The 19,305-nt window shown below is 39.0% G+C and overlaps 1 protein-coding gene across 1 annotated transcript in view; it reads right to left on the reverse strand.

Annotated features, from left to right (window-relative positions):
• Positions 1–19,294, reverse strand: part of VPS35L (VPS35 endosomal protein sorting factor like) — a 41,885-nt gene extending 22,591 nt beyond the window's left edge. Inside the window, exons 1-22 of the mRNA XM_063171920.1 lie at positions 19,251–19,294; positions 17,370–17,469; positions 16,351–16,518; positions 15,923–16,045; positions 15,542–15,566; positions 14,476–14,552; positions 13,758–13,886; positions 11,194–11,278; positions 10,174–10,233; positions 9,524–9,620; positions 9,073–9,120; positions 7,979–8,072; positions 7,422–7,499; positions 6,926–7,048; positions 6,218–6,264; positions 5,284–5,395; positions 4,951–5,067; positions 4,561–4,614; positions 4,077–4,157; positions 3,169–3,231; positions 2,002–2,087; positions 259–339 (exon numbers count right to left, since the gene is read on the reverse strand). Of these exons, the coding sequence (XP_063027990.1) occupies positions 259–339; positions 2,002–2,087; positions 3,169–3,231; positions 4,077–4,157; positions 4,561–4,614; positions 4,951–5,067; positions 5,284–5,395; positions 6,218–6,264; positions 6,926–7,048; positions 7,422–7,499; positions 7,979–8,072; positions 9,073–9,120; positions 9,524–9,620; positions 10,174–10,233; positions 11,194–11,278; positions 13,758–13,886; positions 14,476–14,552; positions 15,542–15,566; positions 15,923–16,045; positions 16,351–16,518; positions 17,370–17,469; positions 19,251–19,267 (1,865 nt within the window). The 5' untranslated portion in view covers positions 19,268–19,294. The remainder of the gene's footprint in view (positions 1–258; positions 340–2,001; positions 2,088–3,168; positions 3,232–4,076; positions 4,158–4,560; positions 4,615–4,950; positions 5,068–5,283; positions 5,396–6,217; positions 6,265–6,925; positions 7,049–7,421; positions 7,500–7,978; positions 8,073–9,072; positions 9,121–9,523; positions 9,621–10,173; positions 10,234–11,193; positions 11,279–13,757; positions 13,887–14,475; positions 14,553–15,541; positions 15,567–15,922; positions 16,046–16,350; positions 16,519–17,369; positions 17,470–19,250) is intronic.
• Positions 19,295–19,305: the final 11 nt, after the last annotated feature.

The following is a 19,305-nucleotide window of genomic DNA, read 5'->3' on the forward strand; positions in this document are numbered from 1 at the left end:
ATTGTAAAGTGTCTCTGCTTCACTGGAAAGCTACAAAACCACTGCTACTTCCTTTTTAAAATTCTGCTTCAGTATTCAAAATACAGCAGTAATTAAAGAGCAAATGGTACGTGCTGCCACTTCACTGCACAGCTCTTCCCTCAGCACTAATTGGATTCATGTCTTAATCCACCTTGAAACAAACAGCCCCAGAAACATGAAACCACATCAGGCAGCCTCACTGTGCATAAATGAGAGCTCAGGAGAAGTTCATCTTACTTCACAGAGTCGTGCATTGTCTTACAGACATGCAGCAGGGCGTTGAGGATGACGGGGTCCTTCGTCGGCTCCTGCTGGTGCCTGCAAGGGGTGGCAGAAAAAGTGATCAACAATCCTGCTCTGTGTCAAAATGGAAAACAATGACTGGAATGACACCCATTTAATGCATCATTTCAATCACCAGCACTGTATGACACTGCATAGGTTTTGAGTTCATTTGTGAGCTGTAAGAGCTGAAATGTGGGATGTGGGACTCCAGGGGCTCTCCAAATTGCAGTTTATTTCAGCAGTCCAGGGTGGTGGGTGACAGAGCCTGTGCCCACAGCTGCCAGCTCCAGCTGCAGGCAGGCCTGGAGATCCTTTAGTTTTGGTTACATTGCATTTTATACTTTTCTTTGCTGAGCACCTTAATACAGCAGAACCAATCTATACCTTAACTATTATCTATAGCCTATCATAACTGCTATAATTACCATGTTCATGTTACTGTTCCTCAATCACTAAAAGTCAGTACATTACAGTTTAAGCTAGAAGTTGTTTTTCAGTTTTCTTGCAGTGGAAAATTCTGAGACCTTTTTTCTACATCAGCAGGCTTGTTTGCCTGTGCTATCTTTCTGCTTGGTAAAAACATCTTCTTGTTTGAGGTGGGTTTATCCTTTGCTCTAAGTCATAAAAACCCCTTCTAACTAACATACTGGATAACCAAGGAGGCAAAGGGTAAGACTGGCTCAGCAATTCTTTTCTTCTATATCAAAACTTGCTTCCATCTCTATTCCTTCATCAGACTCCACATTCAAAAGTCTTTCTGCCAAGTATATGTATCTGTGAGACTTACTTGTCAAATTTTCATCCTTCCAAAAGTGAACCAATGAACATCAATGATCACATGGTTAACCAGGGTAGAATTGCAATAAATGTCAGCCAAGAAATATTATCTTAATATACACATTTGCATTGCCAAGGCACAGACTCTGACTCCTTAAGGGACACAGTAAGGTGGACATGTGATACACTGAGGCAATCTAAGAACATTAAAATAAAACAATCCTGGATTTACCAAGATACATTTTAATTTCTCAGCTACTCAGGGACAGGCAGGAAGGATCAGTGTCAGGTTTAGGTACAGAGGCACATGTGCAGAGCAGCTCCACTAAGATGATTAAGGGGCCACAGCATCTCTCATTTCTTGGCAGTAAAGCCAAGAGAGCTGGCCCCAGGTGCCCTAGGGGAGAGAATGCTTGGGGGGCTCAGCAGTGAATATAAATACCTCAAGGGAAGGTGGAAATGAGAAAAATGTTTCAAGAAACTTGTTAACTATTGGTAAGAAAAGGACTGATTCACTTTCAGAACAGTTGAATGTATTTTCATTTTCTAAGTTCATTTTCAACTGTAGCAATACTCTAATCTGTGCTGTCACACCAACAGGAATGTGAAATAAATAGCATAAACCAACTAAGGCAACACACAAAAAAAAAAAAGCTCCATAATTAACAGTTAACCCAGAACTGTTAACTGTTAATTCAGCAAGTCAGCATCAATATAATTACTTCAGCTTTCTTTGTGAACAGTCAAACAGTCCATCAATAGATTAACAAAACTGACACATTTTCTTTTTTCTCTCCCATAGCCTGCAACACCTTCTTAAATTAAATAGCCAATATACTGCCACCTCTTCCCTAACCATCTTTCAGTAAGTTTCCCAGAGCCTCCAGAGTGCATTTCACTTTAACACTCTCCACTTACTTAATAAAAGATTCCATAATGCACTTGCAAACCTCCACTCTCACACTCTCCTTCTGGAACATGTCCAGAAACGGCAAGAACTTCTCCTGAAAGTACAAATACATAAACAAGTAAAATAAGGTATGTTATAAGCAACACACTTATTTTGGATAAGTTTTATAAGCACAGCTATTTAGGTAAAACTATTTTCATCTGTTTTTAAAACAGTAATTCATCTCAAAGGATGAAAAAGTGGAACTAATGGAAAAGGACTGATGGCTGAAAGATGTATCAATTTATTGACTGCAGAGATGCAGAAGGGAACACAAAATACAGAACTGTTTGAATCAAATGTTGCACTTTATTTTTAAAAGCAATCATATATTTCAAACAGCTTAGGGTCATCACAAATTCAGATATCTATGGGAAAAAAAGGTAAGACATTATATACAACTAAAATAGTCTACACATCATCAACAATTTCACATCTATCTAGAGCAAGTTAAGAAGGGCTAAGATACACAAATTTCCTTCAAAAAACAAGGGTCTAGTTGTTTTATATACTAAAATACTTTATTTCTGTATCATCTCAAGAATATAGTGAGGGTAAGTTTCTCAGAATTATCCAAGCAATTTGTGAACAAGACTTGACCCCAAATTCACAGCATCAGTATTGAGTTTTACCCTACAAATGGTTTCTGTATGGTGACATACACTTGCTGTCTTTGTTTCTATTTTTCTACCTCATACAGAGTCTGTGACCTCCCTGAGTTCCACTTTGTTCCAAGGCCAAGTGCAAGTGCTATGAGAGGGGATGATAAGTATGTGTCATAACACAGAAACAGCTATCAGCAATTATAGTAACACACACACACAAATAAATGGTATTTCATCCATATAAATGGTATTTCATCTTCATTCATTGTCACTTATGCCACAGTAACAAACAAACTTAGAGAATTTAACAGCCTAATGAAAAAAGGATAGAAAACTGGAATTGGAATAATAAGTGCTTAAGTGGAAAGCAGCAGAAAGCTCACAAAATATTTCTGCACTTAGGTACTTGACAAAAAGTCCTAGCATTCTGTGAACTTGTAAACAATCTAAATATCCCAGTTAAGGTAAATTCTCTTGCAGGAAAAATGCCAAACAGTCATTCTTAAATTTATTAAACAGAAAATCACTTACCACTGAAAAAAGCAGAGCAAAGTCATAGATATAGGTAATAACTTTCTGAATAATTGACTGCAGCTAAAGGGGAGAAAACGGGAAAGTTTAAAAAAGGGGGAAATTATTGTAACAGGAGTTAAATTAATACTATCCACACCAGAGATGATTCTTCTTTAGTTATTCATAGAAGACTATTTTGAAAGATGCTTCAAGCATTCATCAACATAATTTCTTTCCCCAAAGTGGGACAAACTGTAGCTATGCTGTCCCTCCACACTTCTCCTACATCCCCTTCAAAACCCACATTGAACAGAGGCTGACCAGCCTGCCCAGGCTTTATTTGCTCCTCACTTCCACAGCTGGGCACATTTTTTAGAGTCCCCATGTCCTCCAGCTCTCTGCACTAAAAATCTCAGGCAAATAAACAAAGAAAAAAAACTCAAACCAGTTTATTAAACCTTCCTTTGTAGGCACTTTTTCTACCCTCCAAGTAACCACAAAAACACTCTCAACTAATCCATATCTCCTTTGGCATTCAGTCTCAAGAACTGGACACAATAATTCACTGAAGCCTTAACAATGCCAAGTAGAGATAGACTATTTTATGTTTTATTTCTGTTTGAACAGCCTATCATGATTGCTAATTTCCTTCAGCAAACACCACTGCTGATGCAGGAGTTAACTCTTGCTACTCCTAAATACATAAATCCTTCAAGTTTAGCATTTCTCAGAATTAAAGGACTGATGTGCATGGAGAAAAAGGAGGAATAAATCACAGCATTACAGTGTTCCAAGAGGCTTCCCAAATAACTAGCCAGTGTTTAAAAAATAATTATTTTAAGAGTTATCAGTAATGTTTAAGAATTTATTCCATTTAAGAAAATGCACATCAGATTTTTACAGATTTGGCAAAATAAACTCTTTACCTGTGGGTAAGCATCTTCAAATGCTCTATCAGGAGTCATGTGTTTGATAACATCAGCCAGAACTGTATTGACCTCTCGCTTCTGTGCAGCAAAAAACAAGGTTACAAAATGAAACTGGCACTTAAATCAAGTCACTAAACACCAGTTGAGCAGGTTAATTTATTTCCATTTGCCAAAGCATCAGCTTTTTACAGAGCTCTAGTTAAGCCAGGAACTTTAACCATAGCTCCAATAAACCCTTACTTAAACTGATCCACCTGCCATTAAAAAAAAGGATAAGAAATGTTCAGTGCTGTGGGGTAGTAAAGCTTCAAAGCTGCATCTTTTGTCCCCATTCATCTTTCATGAAAGGAAACACATTTTTTCATTCCTACACATTTATACTGAATAGTCAAAGCCTTTCCATCATTAATACCAGACTGCTAAAACAGCCACTTAGTCTGTATCAGAGAAATTCAAATGAAACAAAGTAATTTTCACCTACCGTAAAATGTCTGCAGGTATACTCCACCCACACTTCAGCACAGTTGATATAATCCTAGAAACACATGTCTCATGACTACCAGTATTTGCAGGAGACTGGGAGAAATACACTTGCAAAAATTACACTTGAAAGAATTAACTTCTGAGGTATGATTCATGCAGACCTAAAGATCTAGAACTCAGAAGCTCCATTTGTGTAATGTTATGAAAAATTTAATTATGCTTCAGTAGAGCTAAGAAAAGTAGGGATGATGCAAAGATATTACAGCCCTCACACATTTTTTTGCAACTGTGTGTATTTAGAAAAGGTAAACAATGCCATGCCTGAACAACTGGCTACAGCTTTGCTCTAAACACAGTCAGCAGTGAAACAGAATGGACAGTAACTCACCTGTGGGTTCTTCAGCTTTGTTATAACCTTCCAGGCTTCATTTAGAATTTGAAGGCGATCATTTTCAGGAGGATCAGCCAATGCCAAGTTTAATCCCAGGGAGCGAAAGAGGAGATGCTGAAAGTTAATGAGTAATTTTAATTAAAAGCAGACAATGCACATCCATCCAAACTGGTCAGGCAGGCACAGAAAGATTCTCAGCTCAAACCACTTGAATAATTTTATTATTCATTTTATTTATTTATTGTGACACACAAGTTGTGTAGGCAACTAAGAGCATAGAAACCCCTGTCAAAGGAAAGGAATTGGTACAAATTAGACAGAAAATGTTACCTTTGGGAACCCAGACTCATCACACTCTTTAATCATGCCAATGAAGTCCATTGATCTCGCAGCAATAAACTCTGCTCTGAACGCTGACATCACTGAATTCAACAGCAAAGCACTGCCATGAACAACACAGATCAATACAGCTCAACAGCAGCTCCATGCCAGTACTACCTGCATTCACATTAATCTGAACTTCCTAGACTAACAACTGTCCAGTATCTATCATAAATTTTTAAAAAAGAAACATAATAAGACATATTTTAATTCCTCAGCTGGTGCAGAACTGGACTGTGCAAAGCACATAAGAAAAAAAATAGCAGAAAACTCACAGAACTCAGCCAAACTACCCAATAAAATGCACAGAGAGGAGCCCATCAGCAGGCCAGACTGCATTCCCAAAACCCATCCAACTTTCAGACCAGACCATCTTCCTGAGCATGACTGCCCTGCACAAAGACTTCAAGGAGACATTTGAGATACCAATTTTAATGTTGAAAAAAGCAAATGTCCAAGTATTACCACCTTCCAAAGGTTGCCAGCAGCTTTACAACTTCCCTTGCTGAATGCATGAATGGCCTGGCTGTAGCCAGTGGAAGACAGTGGAAAGAAGAGGAGGAAAACCCAGAAAAGTTCAGCAAAACCAAGCATCAGAGACATGGCTAAGGGAGAACACATTAATGTCCTGGACTTTGGCTGAGGAGCCAGAATGCAGCAACCAAGTTAAACTAATTAACTTTAGCTTGACAAGTAATCTACCATATTTCAGAATTCATCTCTGGAAAACAGATGTTCATAATCATGATTTAATAAGCTGCTGGGAGAATGAAAGCTGCACTATGCATCCAAACTGTTTCCAAAAGAGGAAGAGAGAACATTATTGCAGGGACTCAGGGGTACTCATTACAGACTCCTGCCTTCTACACCCTGCCACACTTACTTGTTCCCCAACTTCTTGCATCTCTCCATCATCTCAGTAAGCAGAACCTGGAACAATTATTTATTAAAATTAGTGAACAGAGACTTTACAAATATGTTCAGCTTTATTTGCTGTACTGAAATCTATTAAAAGCTGTTTTAATTATCTTTCCAATAGTCCTGTTTTACCCTGTATTTACAGCACAAAAAACCAATGGTGTAGCTAAACATAAAACACATCTTCTGGAACAGGTATAGTGGCATTTCAATCAAAACCACCATTTTATGGAAGTCAAATCTGAAATCCTTCATCCATGCCATTACTCCAGGTAATCACTATTTGCCAGCCAGGTCAGTTACCTCTGGCAGGAGAGGTGAAAACTCTGCCAGACTGACAGAGATTGAAACAGCCTGTTCACTGTGTTAAGCTACAATTTAGTCAAATCATTTGTATAGCTGTATGACAGGAGAAATGATAAATTCACTAAATATAGCTAAAGACAGCAGGAAACAAACAGGAATACTGCCTATGAACTTGAAGTGGTCCCACCTGAGCTTTGTGGAAGCAAATATTCTTCCTGTACAGAAGAGAGCATCAGACAGGCCTATGTAGGCTCTTTTTACTTGCCTTCACACATGTAAAAATTGACTGAGGGGTTGTTTTTTAGTAATTCTTTTAATTTAACTCTTCACCACAACTTTAGTATTGAGCATTAGCATGTTCACTTACATCTGGAGCATGGTATGCAATACACTGTAAAATCCAGTCTATAGCAGGAGAATACAGGGTCAGATACAAAGGGATCTCCACACACTGCACCACCAGCTGGTTCTGAACTGTATCCCCATGGATCTGTTGAAATAAGAGACAAAAATGTGTTGCTGTGGAAAGGTATTTAATGGGAGAGATGATAAACTGGTTAAAGTTTGTATATGAATGGAAATTAAACAGATGGTAGCACAAAGGTACAAATATTCTGAAGCATTCCTTGCAAGCTGGGAGAAAAAATATCAAGCTCCTAACATATGTTATTCAAGTCTGGAAACATGCTGAATAGAGCAGTTTCAACTCACCAGAATGTATGTAAAATTTCCCATTCTATATCTGGTTACAGGAACACCCCTTAATCTAAATTTGAGAACTTCTGAGATTTTTTAAAGTATGTGGCAGTTTAATTAAGGAGTGTATTTATCTGATTTTGCAAATAAAACACTTATTTGCTTACTTGTTTAAATGTTAGGAGAAAGTCAAAGAAGTTTTTATTCAGGCTTTCTTTGAGTTGTGGTGCCACTTCCATCCCAACCTGTATTAAAAGAAAAAGATTTTATTGGCATCTATCAATTCTTCAGAGTGAGATAAAAAAGCATTTGCTGAAGGAATACACCCAAATCAACAAACAGCATTGAATCACATGCTTTTGACTGATTATTTCCTTGCTTACTATTATAGTCATGTCCACTAACAACCACCCTGAGGCAGTTACAGCTGTTCTTAAACACCATCCTAACATCAGCTCCAAGTGTCTGCAAGCACTGAGGAAATCATGCCTACTCCAGTGCACTGCAGCAGCCTACAGCAGCACAGGAAATCATTCTTACTTATTACAAACACTTAGAGAGATTCCCCATCTGTAAAACAGAAGAAAAATATTTTTTTTGTTTGTTGAAAGGAAGAGACAGGCTGCTGACTAACTGAGATACAAGTGGTAGTTCCTTGAGGCAGTGGCAGCACTGGCTGCAGGAACTCTTTGGTACAGACCAGAGGAGGTAAATGACAGCTTACCCTGCACAGGTATGCTCTGGCATAGACTGCAACCAGTGGGTCTCCAATTCCTCTAATCATGGATGTTAACCGTGGCAGACACTCTGAAATGCCCCTGTTTTATCAGAAAGGAAAATGAGCTTCAGCAGTCAATAACAGAATTACATCACCTACAGATAACTTCAGCAGCTGCCTTGTAGTCTAAAAATTGAGCATGAGTTATAGAAATATCTATCAAAGAAAAAGGATGCTAGCACAAAACTTATTTCATAAGTAAAATTTCTGTGTACAGTAATACATGTGCTATATTCAAATTGTAGTATTTGCTATTCACAACAAGACAAAACTAAAAAACTCCTCCTCCAGCTTCAAGAACAGCAGAGCTATGGAAAAACTCAATGTAACTCAGTGTAAGGAAAGCAGATGCTTAAAGCAGAACTGGCAGAACTCCTTCCATGTCTCATTTTCCCACAGTCCTTTTTGACAAAGCTGTAGTAGTGCCTGGATAGGAGGCCCACTAATTCCAGTAAAAGAATTGCTTTTTAGGGATAATAAAGTTGTCCCTATAGCAGCAATTTGGCTTCCAACACTCATTTCAAAATATAACTGAAGAAAGACAATTACAAGGGAAGGAACATTTTCTGCTCAGCAGCTGGCACTGTTAGGCAAAACATTAAACTTAGACCAAAGTTTTCAACAGACAGTGGTTCATTGCTCCTAAATTATTTCTTCTCCTCTGTCTCTCCCAGTATGATATCACTATTTTCCTTTCAGTTTTCTATCCTTTTTCCCCACACTCCTCATGTCAACAATCTTCCTTCCCCTCCACCCCCAGCAGCCACTGCTGCTTTTTAATTAGCACTGGGATTTGGGACACTGATGTCACATTTGTACATAGGTTTGAAAACTGAGAGCACTGTTGTATTTCAAAGTATATCACAATCCACCTTTAATTCTTTCATGGTATTCTCATTAAAAATTCCAAACCCTCTCTGTAGGGCTTCTTCTCAGTTCTACTAAGACCCTACCCACCATTAATCACACACAATTAATTCATTTAATTAGTTCCTAAGTCTGCCCATTCCCTTCCTTCCCATACTTAACACCATTCTTACGTTTTGGAGAGGAACTTATTGCACTTCAGTATTGCAGCTTCCACATAACTACAGTGAAACCAAGTTAAGGAACAAAACTAAGATTCACACCACTGAAAAACCATAAGCAAACATGCACCAAATGGATATTGACCAAACTATTTAAGGCCTTCTGTAATTAATGTCACTACACTTTGCTGATTATTGAAATTTATCTACAAGATTTTGTTTCAAAATTTTTCATACATCATCTCTGTCACTGCCAAAGTGCTCAGAGCCAATAATTAAGCATTCAGTTTAGAATGAAACATGACTCAAAAGTACATTCAAAACATACAGCCTGAAACAAACAAAACACAGCCAGTATAAACATCGGATCCTGTGGGTTTTATTGAAACAAACACGCTCACTTTTGGAAAAATCTATAAAAAACCTGCAGACACACTGTGAGGGTCTCATTTGACAAGGATACAATCTGGGAATGAGTTCTCTGATTGAAGCAATCTTGAAAAACCAGTTTAAGCAAGTTTCTTTAGCTGTATCGTTAACACTCTCTGGAGAAAAGTTATCTGGGGAAAAAACAACCCAGAAATAGTTACATTCTTTCTGGAAACAAGTGACTTTTCATGTTAGGTTTAAAACTGTATTCTTTTTCCATTCATCAAAAAAATTAAGTGCACAATAATGAACTAGGCAATACATTTGCTTCTCAGATCTCTTAAACAGGAGTCAGAGCTGAGAACATAACAAGAAAAAGGTACAATTTTGTAGTAAACAACATTTCAGAACCTGAATTCAGGCACTTGGAGCTCATCTCAGAGCTGCTACTGACAAATCCAACCTCTGCCTCTGCTCTTACAAAATCAGAAATTGTAAAAAAAACCAAATTACAGGGAATCTAACAAACACATGTATACAAATCTACAATGACCAGAGAACATACAAGAGAGACTTAAGCATTCAAATACTTGATTTTAAAAGGCTAATATAAATTTTAAATAATACAACTGCAATAAGTAAGAAATACTGAATATGGACAGAAACCTTGTCTCTATTTAACCTTCCTCAAGGTTGGACATGATTTTTTTCCTGGAGCAGAGGGGAAACAAAACACAAAGTTACCTGGCAGAGAGACTCGGTTATCCACACACATTGACAGAATTCTTTCATACACCAGTTTGCCTGGTTAAAAAAAAAAAAAAAAGAATAATAAAAAAAAATCAAAACAAATTAACAAACTGTAAAACACAAAATGCTGGTACAAAGGTTCCCTTCACAACATACAATGAATTAGATGGAAAAACCTCCCTAGAGCACTGACATTTTGCTGCCCTCTAGTGAGGCTGAAACGTTCAGTGTGATTTAGCACCTCTCACACTGTAAGAACATTTTCTGGCTCCCTGAAGGGCAGAGGTAACACACAGGTCAGATTTCTCCCAGGCCAGGAAAGGACAGCTGCTGTCCTGACTTTGCTGACTTTGGATATTTTGTTATCTCTAGCAGCCTTCAGCAAGTAGGAAGGAGCACAAAGAGGAAGCAGGACCTGAACAAACAATTGGATCTCTGTTGTAGCACATCCTGCTGGCACCAAAATACACTCCAACTTTCAATACCATTGTGAGTATTTTCCAAAACATGGCAGAAAAATAAGAGAGTTACAGGAAGTGGATGACAATTTCACTTACAAGTTTAAAAATATATTTAAAAAATCAATAACAATATTCTCATAGTCCCTATTCAGCCAAAGAAAACCTTCTGACTTCTATACTTCAAAATACGAAAATAATTAAATATTGAGTCAAAAGTCAAAATTCAAAATATTTTTATAATGACAGCATGTTTTTAATTTCAAAATGCAGAAACCATGATTTTTCCTGACATTTTGTTCTAGATATTCACTAATACATAAAGCACAGAACCATAAAATGAAATATTTTTCTCTTAAGGACTTTGCTGTTAGGAGATTTGTTACAATTGTATACCATGTTTACCACCAGTGTCCAAATGTTTATGTTGGACATATTCCATGTTAAAACTAAAAGTAATTTCAGCCCTTTTTGGATAACTTAGATGCTTTCTAACATTACAAAAAAATAATCTTATTAACATTTGTGTAGTAAGACTGGCACAGTAGATACTTACCAAAAGTATCAAGGATATCTGTAATTAAAACAAATTTGCTTGGATAAAACTGGATTACTGTTGTGTCTGAAAGAAGCTTAGAACACTAGAAGGAGAAAAAAAAAAAAAGAAACATTTTTAGAGGCCAACACAAGTTTGTGGTTTTACTCCAGAAAAGCTGGATGAATATCCACAGGTGGAAAGGGCCAATATAGATTATGAAGCCATTTAACATTTTTCCAAGATTAAACTGGAGTCAAAAACTTTGGCAGAAGGTTACTGACAAAAAAACAACTTCCACCAAAAGAAAACAGGTGAATGACTGACTGGGGAGAGAAATCCAATTCTTCCTTGCTTAAGCCAAATGTGGCCTCTGGCCCTGAGTCTTCTCTGGTCTCTAAGACTGACAATATTTTCTATGAGCTCCATCCCTTCTCTGTCCTTCACCAGGAGACAGCTCTTAACCTCAGTAGAATAAATGAAGTTTAAACTTTTGTTACATTTCAAAAATCCAGGAAGCAACCCACTACCTCACAAGAGTTCTCTGTTTAAAGAAGGAAATCAGAACAGATGAAGATGCTTAAACAAGGGGCACACTCAGTCTTTTTGCTTTATTCATCAGACAGGTGAAAGCATTTACATCCTACAACCAAAGCAGAATCTTGCCTGCTGTGTGGTCAGTCACCTCCACAGAAAGGTACCTCAGCAGCTGCTCAGGACCTACACACAGCACAAACACTTGGTTCCCACTTTTCTTAGAGCTCACACACATAATCAACTTAGTGCAGCTTACTCTAAGTAGCTTAGCATACTCCATGTTGACAAGTAAAGCATCTTGCAAAAAGCCACTTGAGGAATCACAGAATCACACATAGAATTGCTTAGGTTGGAAAAGACCTTCAATGTTGAGTCCAACCTTTAAACCATCCCTGCCAAGATGACTAATAAAAGATCCCCAAGTGCCACATCTACACATCCTTTAAATACCTCCAAGGAGGGTGATGCCACCACTGCCCAGGGCAGATTGGTCCAGTGATTGAAACCCTTCTGGTGAAGAAATTTTCTTAGCCAGAAGCTAAACTCACTGCTCCTAATGCACACTAACCAGTGTGTAATAATAGTGAAAGACTCTGTATAAAACTACAGCCTGATGCCAAGAAAACTGCTCAGCTCTCAGAGGACACAGCACTCTGCAGGAAGAAGCACAACAAGCAAAGTTCAGTGAGGGTTCTACCCTATCCTGCTTTATAACTACAGAATTATTAACCTTCATGAAAATTTTAATTTCATTAATTACACAAGTACCTATTTCATTCTTATCAGTCTTTCAATCAGTGATGAGCATCTGCAGCATTGAGTGCAAAATGAACAACACTTCAGCAGAGATAAACACATTCAGCTTTGGTACCACTCTCCTAAAAGGAAGCACTGGATCCCATGTTAGAAAGTGTATTATTTCAGAATAGTTTGTGAACCAGTTGCAAAAGAACATATGAAAGTATCAATGCACAGATTATCACTGCATTATCACACACATTATATATAAATATATATATTTCACACAAAGCACTGTAAGTACAGTACATCCCTGCTGCTTTTCTTCTCATCCAAAGACCACAGTCACACTTCACAATCCTATATATGGATTTTTTTTAAATAACAATAATAGTGCTGATTTCATAGTATTACAATAGTACATTAGTCACCCTAGGTCACATATAATTGTTTGATCTCACTTCATTAATGTTTCATCCTTTTTTGTCTTTACCACAATTTAAGCTGAAATTACTTTGAGCAGTTTTCACAAGAGAATCCAGAATGACCAAAACAATCCTGACTTTATATAACCCCACTGGATGACTATGAGCATTACATCAGTTCTACAGCTTTTAAGGATGTCATTATCTCATCTATCCTCTGCTGCACTCTGCCTCTGGCCTTTTTTAAAGGCCAAGCCAAACAAAAGAGCATTTAACTGTCCTATTTCCCCATGCCCTCCTCAAAGCACATCACCCCAAATGACCCAAAGGAAGACCATGGACAAGTTCTCAAACAAACAAACAAAAACAAACCCCATACACACGATTTAAAAAATGTGGAGCTGTTTTTGGTAGCTTGCTAAGGTCCTAAATCCCTTTATTTAATTGCCCTTGTAAGTTTGGATGGGTAAAATGCTGATGTTCAAAAAGCCATTCTGGTATTATTTGCAGGGGGCAAGGGGCTGAAGGGGAAGAGGGCAGGAAGGAAATTACATGTCCTATAAAGTGCTGATCATCACTACATGGTATTTGTTCTAACTACCCTTAAGCAGGTAACATTTCCACATCTGTCATTTGGTGACTCATTGAGAATTCCCACCCACATAACCTAGACAAAACCAATCTGTAAGAACAAAGCTGAAAATCCATCTACTGTCAGAAGTCCTAAAACTCTGGAAGAAATGTGTTTCAGAGGAGAACAAAAGAAAATAGAAAAAAATAGAAAAAAATAGAAAAATAGAAAGGCTTCTTTTCCCAAGAAGGAAACTGGACAAGTTATATCAGCAAACTCACTGGTTCTGCATAGAACAAAACCATAAAACTGACCTGGATGACTATTTTCAGAGCTTTTACTTTCTGATCAGAGGACCATGCATCCTTTAAAGATTGGTTCAGTTCTTCAATTCTGTTCATGTAATCCTGCTGAGTCAAATTCAACAGCTCCTTCTGTGATCCCTGGCAGGAAAACACAAACCCTCTTAGTAAGAGCAGGAGGGAAGGAAGGAGAGTGCTGTTATTATAGACTCAAATCATGTTGTGGAGGAGAATCCTACAAAATTTATTACAATTTCCCTTCAGGTCTTAGGAAAGTAGGTTATGAAACATCTCACCCTTGCACAGTAAAATACTGCAGCTTGAGAAATAACTGCAGTACTCAGTATTTCTATCAAGCTCATAATTGTAACTTAAATTAAACTCAGGTAGGCATTTGCAGCTTCTGCAACAGGGGCAACCAGAATTATCAGATGTTAAGACTATGGGGAGCTCCACAAAGTTTTACAGCAGTAAGAAGGCAAATCAACAACAACAGACCAGGTAAATTTTCAAATCACAATTTCTAGTGAAACAAAAATATGATTCTGCCCAAATCCTGTAACAATAAGGGTTAAAATCACTAGAGAATTCCCACAGAAAGTATATATTTATCTAAATACTGCACTTGCAGAATCAGGACCTTTTTAAAAGGTTTCACAAAATATTTTTATTTCACAGATTCCTTTCACTCTTATAATGATGCTGTAATTTCATCAGAAAACTTTCTCACCTCTTCCAGATCATCCAGCTCTTCTAACCTTGTCCTCACTTTTTCAGAGACTGCTGAACCAGTAGCGGTGGTTTTTCCTGCAAAGAATTACAGATTCAAGTTTCTTTAAAATTTAAACACTGGGACTTCTAAAGAGAAACAAACCTGAAGGAGCCTGACATGGACCAGTCAGCTTCTGTGACAGAAGACAGGTGGTTTGATTCCTTTAGTGACTATTCCTGCAGACACACATCTAAACACACCTACACTGCATTCACTGTGAACAGGGACAATGAATAAGCAGAAGTGGATTTTTCTGCAAGTTTTACCAATAAGAAAAGAATCACCAGATAGAACCATAGGACAGTTAAGGATGGAAAAGCTCTATGGAGGTCTGTGTCCAACTCTCCTCCCCAAAGCAGGTCCAACTCTGAAGTTATAACAGCTGCACAGAGTTATATCCAGTCAATTTAACACTATCTAAGGATATAGATGTCACACTCCCTGAATATCCAATTTCAGTGTTTGACCATTCTCACTGCAAAAAAGTGTTTTTATTTTTGCAGATGCTGAAATGCTGCAGGTTTATTCATACAGAAAAATCCTGATTTACTATGCTATGATTACCGAGCCCAGATTCTCTTTGCTAGAAAACATGATAAAATATTAAACATCTGGTTCTTTTTTAAACACCCAGCATACAGCTGAAATCACTTCACTTTCATGTAAAGAGTATAACTGAACAAGTTCCCAAAGGACTTGTTTGCTTTCCTTCCAGCTAGTAGAAGAGTTGATAAACATGATCCTCAAAACATCATTGCTCAGTTTAAATGGAAGAAAGTTTCAAGCTATTAAGTGGAAGGCAGTGCAGTGAAATAATCACAAATTCATCAGCCCACAGGAATAAAGGTGGTCAGGTGGCTTACTTCCAATAACTATTTTAAACATCCAGACATCCACAAAAAAGCAAGGACCATGATGTCAGAATGGAGGAGGCAGGAAAACACATTTCAACTGTTCTTGACCACAAACCTGTCACTGCACCCTGCCTCAAGCAACCACTGTTACTGGCAAAGAAAGTGCTCACCTTTTTCAGACCCCATGTACAGATTCTGTGAGGAAGCAGAAAAAGCAGAGTGTTAGAAAACATGGGCTCACTAGCATTCCAAGAATGCACAGGGTAATTACACTGCTAATCAACCCTCTAATCATTTAGAAGTAGATGCAAGACTAGAAGTTATTTGCATTGTTACAAAAGGACAAAGTGATGGCTTCTAAATATCAAAAGACTTGGACTCAGCTCTAAAACAATCTTGGAAAGTGAGAGCTTATGATTCAGTTTTCTACAACATGAAAACTGAAATTTAGAGGACCAGTATTTAGCCATGAAAGAATTATAAAATAGCAATATCCAAAAGCCATTAAAGGTCTAGCACAAATAAAAACAACTGTGGCAGCCACCACTTACAATAGAAAGCTTCTCTGTTGTTGTGTATCTAGCAAGGATTTCCCCACGTTTGCTTGACCATGGTTCAAAGTCACTCCCCACTGCTGAGCTCTCATCTTTGTCCCGTTTCCTTCGTGCACCTTCCTGTTACAGGAGTACAAGTGCAAAAGTTAAATACAGAAAAAGAAGAGAAGGCTGATAAAAGTTAAGTTAATGTTTCAAGTGCTAGCTGATCCTTTCAAAAGTTACAATATTTTAAAATATCCATACTTAAATAAATATGTCAACATAAACCAGATAAAAGGAGGTAAATAAAAAAGAATATTCTATTAATATGATATATTTCCTATATTAAGCTCTTCACTGGTGAGACAACACATTTTACCCAGGGTTGGCTTTATGGTTTTGGTTTTCCTTTACTCAGTTGAGCTGGCAGCCCTCAGAGTTACCGTGGGAGGAGCAGCAGCCCCAGGATCTGCAGCTGCTGCAAACAGTGACAAGGGATCAGTGCCATCCAGCACGCTGCTCAGAGGGTCCATCACTGAACTGGAGGAAGAGGAGGAGGTAGAAGAAGTGCTGCCCTTCCTGTTCATCTTCTTTGTCTTGGATTCAGTAACCTAAAGAAAAAGTCAGAACTGTTAAACCAAAAGGCTTTCTCTTTCCTCATTTTTCTTTAATTCTTTTTCTTCCTCCCCTTTTCCCTGAATGTGGAGGCACTCACTCTTCAGAAGAATTTCCACTGCTTTTTTTTTTTTTCCCTTTCAATTCTAGGTCTACAAAATTATAAGAACAACCACTGTGAATATCTTTCTAGTACCCCTCCTCTATTTTATTAGGTTTGTCCTTGTCCTCCCAAATCTTTCTTGCTATTTAATTTCATCTTTACTTTTCCTATACAACACTCAAGCCTGGAACATCAAATCCATACCTCAGGCCAACATCTTCTCTCCCTACTCTCCCTACTGACCTTCCTGAGCAGAAGCTGCTGCCCATTTATCATTCATTAGTGGATAACTCATCTCTTTGAAGCTGTTTTTTTTTCCTGTACATCTTTAAAAGCCTCTTACACATCAAAGAAATTATAAATGTTTTAAAGTACACAGCTGACTGGAAGCTAACCCAAAACCAAACCTTACATCAAGCAATTATGCAGGCCATTTGTAATGCAACAATTTGATTTTCAATTTATCCATTATTCAGCATTTAATGCAACCAAGAAAACCTACAAGCTGGAGGTGCTGCATTTGTCAGGAGACTGCTTCTGACACATAACAGCACCAGAAAACTTCTGTGAAGGGCAAACAGAATAAACCTTGATGCCTCTAAAACAGGTCCCCAATACAGAAAGCAACTTCACAAGCACCACCACCAACCTCAAAGCCTTTTAGTTTTAAAGGAACAGATGTAAAAAGAGGAACACAATTAGTCTGAATTCAGATTAATTTTCCAAAAGCACAAACAAACTCACTGTAATGGGTTTCAGTGGATGGTAATCACCAAAATCCAAGGGTACAGATTCCAGCTTGCACACTTCAGATTCTGACACATAGTTCCTTGATCTTGCATGCCTTAAAAAATAAAAAGTGAAGGGGAAGTATAGATGGATATAAATAACCACATACTAATAGAGAAGCATATCCTACATCTATGCTTATTTACCAAAAATAAGCATACTGAAAAATAAGCAAAGATCCAAATTTTTCTCTACTGAGATAACATACAACTAAAACTGGAGAAATTTTACTTTTTCAGTTGTACTCTTTTTAGTCTTTGAAACACACAGAGCTGCTAATTGTTCTTTTCCGCTTCATTCAAGATCCTGAGAATGTATATAGCACATCCTCAGCTGAATGAGGAAAATCAGGGGATACACAAAAAATTCTTTCATCAGACTCCTAACAAAGGCAAACAGCACTTCCCCCACATAACACACATCTTTCCCACTAGAATTAATCCAAACTTCCAAACAATTCCATTCCTACTCAAAGCTGTAACTCATTTGGAAGATTTTCAGCAGCACTAAGCAGCCAGCTCTTCTACAATACCATGTTCAAGTTTCCTCAATAATGAATTACAAATCAGATAATTTACAGTTGTGCCACTCCAAGGAAAAACTTTTGATATCTAATGAGATAGAGCAGAGCAAGAGAAAGAGTCCAGTGAAATCTACATGCTTGTCTGTTTTCTTGATCTCCAGTTCCTTTTCTTTTTGCTATTGTCCCATTGTTCAATGACTCTTCTTCCTCATTGCATCATGGGTTAATCAGCATCTGGGTGGAAAACCTTCAAACTCTTTCTGGCGACACAATTTTAACATTTCTTTAACTGCTGAGAGCACTCTCAGCAGCCCCAGGCCAAAATCAACTGCACTCCACTCAGTGTAAGCACATTGGGCAAGTGCACATGGTAATAATACACACATGGGAGTGAACAAGAGCTGCCAACCCTGCAAACAAGTCTTTAAAAAGTACATTTTTTACAATGTGGCTGTTCAAGTGATAAGACAGCTTGTAACAGAGCTAATACAGAAGACAAGATCAAGTTTGCTCTGGCAATATGTTCTGCTTACTTTCCAGGGAAAGGAGATCAAGCATTCCCTTCCTGGCTACAGCACTGCAGCCAACTTTTGAGAGGAAATAAAAATAAGACTCTGGCCAAGCTGGGTTTCATGCTCTGCATGATTACACCCCTGCTTCAGCTGCTCTTTTAACAGTGGGTTTCAACCTTTCCCACACATGAGTACCACTGCAATTGCCACCACTCTGCACCTGTGTATCCCTAAAGAGCCTGTGAAAGATAACAGGCTAAATGTGCTGCTATCGGTAAATACCGAGCAGGAGCCCTCCAGCTCCCCCGGCGCTGCGGGGCAGGCAGCGGGCCCGCGGTGACCCCGCCCGGAGGCGGCGGCCGGAGCGCTCCTGCCCCGCTCCGTGACACCACCCTGGGGCTCGGGGAACTGCTGCTTCTTGTAGGGGAATTTACGGGAGGCCAGCGGCCGTCAGCTCACAGCTGCGCCTCCGTCCCTCAGCAGGGCTGTGCCGCCGGCCCGGCTCAGTGTAACTGGTTCAGCCAGGGTCTCTGAATGTGATCTGTACCCAAGGGTGCGTCAGACAGCAGCGCCCCGGCTGCTCCCGCCCCCGCGGGGTCCCAGTCCCCTCAGGCCGAACTGCCCCCACCCCGCGGGCGGAGAGGCCCCGCACTTTCCCCTCCGGCACAGCCGTGGCCGCCCCCGCCTTAGCCGCCCGGCTGCGAGGGTCGCCGAGCATGAGGGCAGCCCTGAGCCAGCCGTGAGGAACCCGCAGCCCCCCGAGCCCGCCCCGCGGGGCACAGGCGGCTCCCGGAGCCTCACCAGGGGAACGCGGCCATCTTGCGCCGGTCACATGACAGCGCCTTCCGCCGCAGCC

Source organism: Melospiza melodia, chromosome 18 (genome assembly GCF_035770615.1).
Source record: "Melospiza melodia melodia isolate bMelMel2 chromosome 18, bMelMel2.pri, whole genome shotgun sequence".
Lineage (NCBI taxonomy): Eukaryota > Metazoa > Chordata > Aves > Passeriformes > Passerellidae > Melospiza > Melospiza melodia.